Raw genomic sequence first — 3,402 nt, forward strand, 5'->3', positions numbered from 1 at the left:
TTCCTGTATTTTAATCATGTAAAGCACTTTGCATTGTCTTTGTACTGAATTGTGCTATACAAATAAATTTGCCTTGCCTTTTTAATTCTATTATAGAGCCCTTTCCTGAGGTATTGTCGAAATCAGCGTAAAATATCAGTATCTCATTTATTGATGGAGCTCAAGTATTACATCACCGCTGCAGTTAAAAAACAATATTTTAATTCAGAATTTAAAAAATAATAATATTCAAGAGAATGCAGAAACTTCTTAAGATTATACATTTTTGCTCAAACTTATAATTGCTGCTTGAACCTGAATGGACTGATTGGCTGCTTTGATTAGTGATAAAAAAAGAGAATGTGAGTCAGGGTTACACACCGCTCCAGCCTGGGTGGCGCACTGGCTTCTCAAACCTTCCAGGGATGTCTGCAAAGGGAACGCCTTTGAAAACATCCATGTAGCGGCGGTAGCCGAGGTAAAGGTTTTGTCCCTCTACCTTCCCTCCCTCGGTGGATACAACCCCGAGCTGCAAGAGTTACAAATGGACCAACTAAAGAGATGAACTCAATCATAAGTATAATAAGTGTTTTTCTTGGTGAGAAAAAAAAAAACAAAACAATTCAAGCAACTTACTTCTTTGTTATGTAATAAACTTGTTTTTTTTCATATAACTGTACATAATTAATTTGAGTGCATATTAATTTGAGCTCAGTTGTATAACATTTAATACAAAATGTAAGAATCTGTCTGAGTAGGACTTACAGAGTTGGCAGAGATGATCTCCAGTAAAAGAGAAAAGGTAACCAAAACTGCAAGAACAGCCATCAGGAATAAACCACGATGCTCAAGGTGATTGTCAGGCCAACTCTTTTTAAACATTATCGGAAACATGTGCATGCACGACACATAATCATTAACCAGCCCATATGGGCAGGTTCCTGAAATTTTATAAAGAGAAACATTGAAGTTTGAAAACCAATACCTAAATCTGTTTTCGAAGGTGGATGAAAATTGGCTTAAACATGACATAAATATTGCCTTATTTATATTGGAGTCTTCAGAATTTAGAAAATATTATGCAAAAAATTTCTCAAAGTGAGATGGAAATTTCTTCCCATGTGATCCACTCATGGAAGATGGACTTATGCCATGAATTAAGCTAAAAATGGACATGGGACAGGTTAATATTTAAATGCTTTGACGAAGCCCAATCAAAGATGAACTGAACTTAGAATCAAGGAGGCTGGATGTTCTTACCATGTATCCAAACTCTTAATTAAAAATGAATCAATTAAATCTTTATCTGTATTTAATTTTTTCTTTTGCATTCATGTAAGAACAACTTCATTTTGCATCTTGACAAACTAATAGCACTCTAACGTTTTTTGCTAACAAACCAAACTGGTCCTAAACCAGAAAAGGTGGGATTATTCCATCGAAAGAGGGCCTTATCTGCAGCAATGTGGATGTGGCACACTAAGAGCTGAGACCCTCACTTATGCAGAATGGAGCGAACTTCCTCTGAACAGTGGCTGGACTCAGCCTTTGTTGGAAGATGAGGGACTCTGGTTTCCACTCAAAACTCGGTGCAAAGTTTAAGAGTCTGTTGAATTACTGATATAATCAGGATGCATCCTTTGTAATTTGCAGAGAGATTCCTTGATATCCCTCTTGAACTACCTACCATCAACGTTTTAAGTGGAAGACAATGAATGTAAGGATGGAGAAAGCATTAAAGGTCGAACCAAATAAAATATTCACACAAAGAGGCCTCAATGAAGCTTTTACATCAGAAAAATCCAAAAGGAAGCCAGACGACTGAAGGATTGTGTCTCTAGTGGTGGTTGAGTCCCCAGGTTAACCCTGTAATATTATTAATATTGTTTAATTTTAAAAGGGAGTTTCACATTTTTATTTATTTTGATCACTTTCCACTTTTTTGTTGAGATTTGTGTCTAGTTCGAAATGTGTTTGGAAACTATCATACCATTAAATTAATATAGTCAATTAGAATAACACATTTTACTCATTTGGTTACAGGAACATCAAAAAAGCTGCCTTAAAAATAACAAAAAAAAACAAAAAAAACAACTTTGGATATGTTGCAGTTATTTATTTACATTCCCCTAAAAAAAGGAAAACAGTTCAACCAACCATTTCATGATTTTGTTACATATAGTCCAGCATATCTGTCTCCATCTCATTTTCGCTTCCTTCAGATGGCTGAAACTCATCTTCCTCATTTTCCTCTTCATCTTCTTTGTTTTCACATTCTTCATCTCCCTCCTCCTCCTCTTCATCTCCCTCCTCTTCATTGTCTCCATCTTTCACCGTGCCTTTCCTTCTTTTAGGGAAACTTTCTGGCATCTCTGAAGGAAAAAAAGAGAGAAAATTAACTAGAGAATTCATCTTCATGCAACATCTCAGTCAGAGTTCAGATGATAAAACTGAATAAGAAAAATATCCACTTAACGAGTCTACAAGCACAGCGCTAAGAGGGCTGCTTGATTTGAAACAGAAAACAGCGCAAGAGTGAACTATGAGGGAGCAAAATAATCATTACATTTTTATGATTGTTGAAAACCCAGATTGTGATTGAAATTAAAATACAATCAATTCCCAGGCCCTAATGTGACCTTTAATCTTTAATTTAAGCAAAACTTTATTCCTGAATGTTTTGTTTATAAATCTAAACCCTAAGGTGCAATTTGGGGGCGGTTGCACGTCTCCCTTCCCCCATTTAGATCCTGATTTTGATCTATGATCCACACAGAGTCTTGTTGCGATAACTGAGGTTTTGACACAGACTTCAGAGGACGGAGTTACTCCACTAATAATATCGCCGCTGTCAGGACGCAGTTACTCCTGACAACGACAACAATCTCTATCATGCCGAGAATGTTTCACGACTAATGTTTAAGGCGCAGGTGAGAGCCAGCATGAAGATCACAACATAAACAAACACCCGTGGAATTTTCCCACAGGTCTCAGGTATTGCTCAACAGTTTCAACAGTCGGGATTTTTCACTTCCCTACCAGGAAATAAGCAAATGTTTTATCACCCTGAAGCAGAGGTTGGTAGCAACAAGTTATAGAGTAACATTTTGAAAGAACTTTAATTTTAGTTGTAGTTTTACTGTACCACACTTCTTACTTTTACTTGAATTATATTATTTAGAAGAATTGCTACTCCTATTTAAGTAAAATGTCTGACTATTCTGTTCATTGTGAGTAACTTCAGCTATTTAGAGATAAGAGGAAACTACAGCAAATGCTAGATATTGTCAGCAGTAGTTATTAGCCTGCACATTTAGAGTATGTTTGGCTCAACCGGCTGCTGTGAAGCAGGATTTTCCACCATGAACATAATCAAAAATAAATATCGATCCATGCTCACGAATGAGCACTTTGAGATGTGCT

The 3,402-nt window shown here is 36.3% G+C and overlaps 2 protein-coding genes across 2 annotated transcripts in view; both read right to left on the reverse strand.

Annotated features, from left to right (window-relative positions):
- LOC107102225 (bile salt-activated lipase-like) overlaps positions 1-2,249 on the reverse strand; it is a 6,546-nt gene extending 4,297 nt beyond the window's left edge. The window contains exons 1-2 of the mRNA XM_015401441.1: positions 2,137-2,249; positions 361-508 (exon numbers count right to left, since the gene is read on the reverse strand). Coding sequence (XP_015256927.1) covers positions 361-508; positions 2,137-2,139 — 151 coding nt within the window. The 5' untranslated portion in view covers positions 2,140-2,249. The remainder of the gene's footprint in view (positions 1-360; positions 509-2,136) is intronic.
- The window catches only part of gtf3c5 (general transcription factor IIIC subunit 5), a 14,780-nt gene continuing 13,457 nt past the window's right edge, over positions 2,080-3,402 (reverse strand). The window contains exon 11 of the mRNA XM_015401395.1: positions 2,080-2,351. Within this exon, the coding sequence (XP_015256881.1) occupies positions 2,152-2,351 (200 nt within the window). The 3' untranslated portion in view covers positions 2,080-2,151. The remainder of the gene's footprint in view (positions 2,352-3,402) is intronic.

The sequence above is a fragment of the Cyprinodon variegatus genome, unplaced genomic scaffold (assembly GCF_000732505.1).
Source record: "Cyprinodon variegatus isolate N-32 unplaced genomic scaffold, C_variegatus-1.0 Scaffold32, whole genome shotgun sequence".
Taxonomy (NCBI): domain Eukaryota; kingdom Metazoa; phylum Chordata; class Actinopteri; order Cyprinodontiformes; family Cyprinodontidae; genus Cyprinodon; species Cyprinodon variegatus.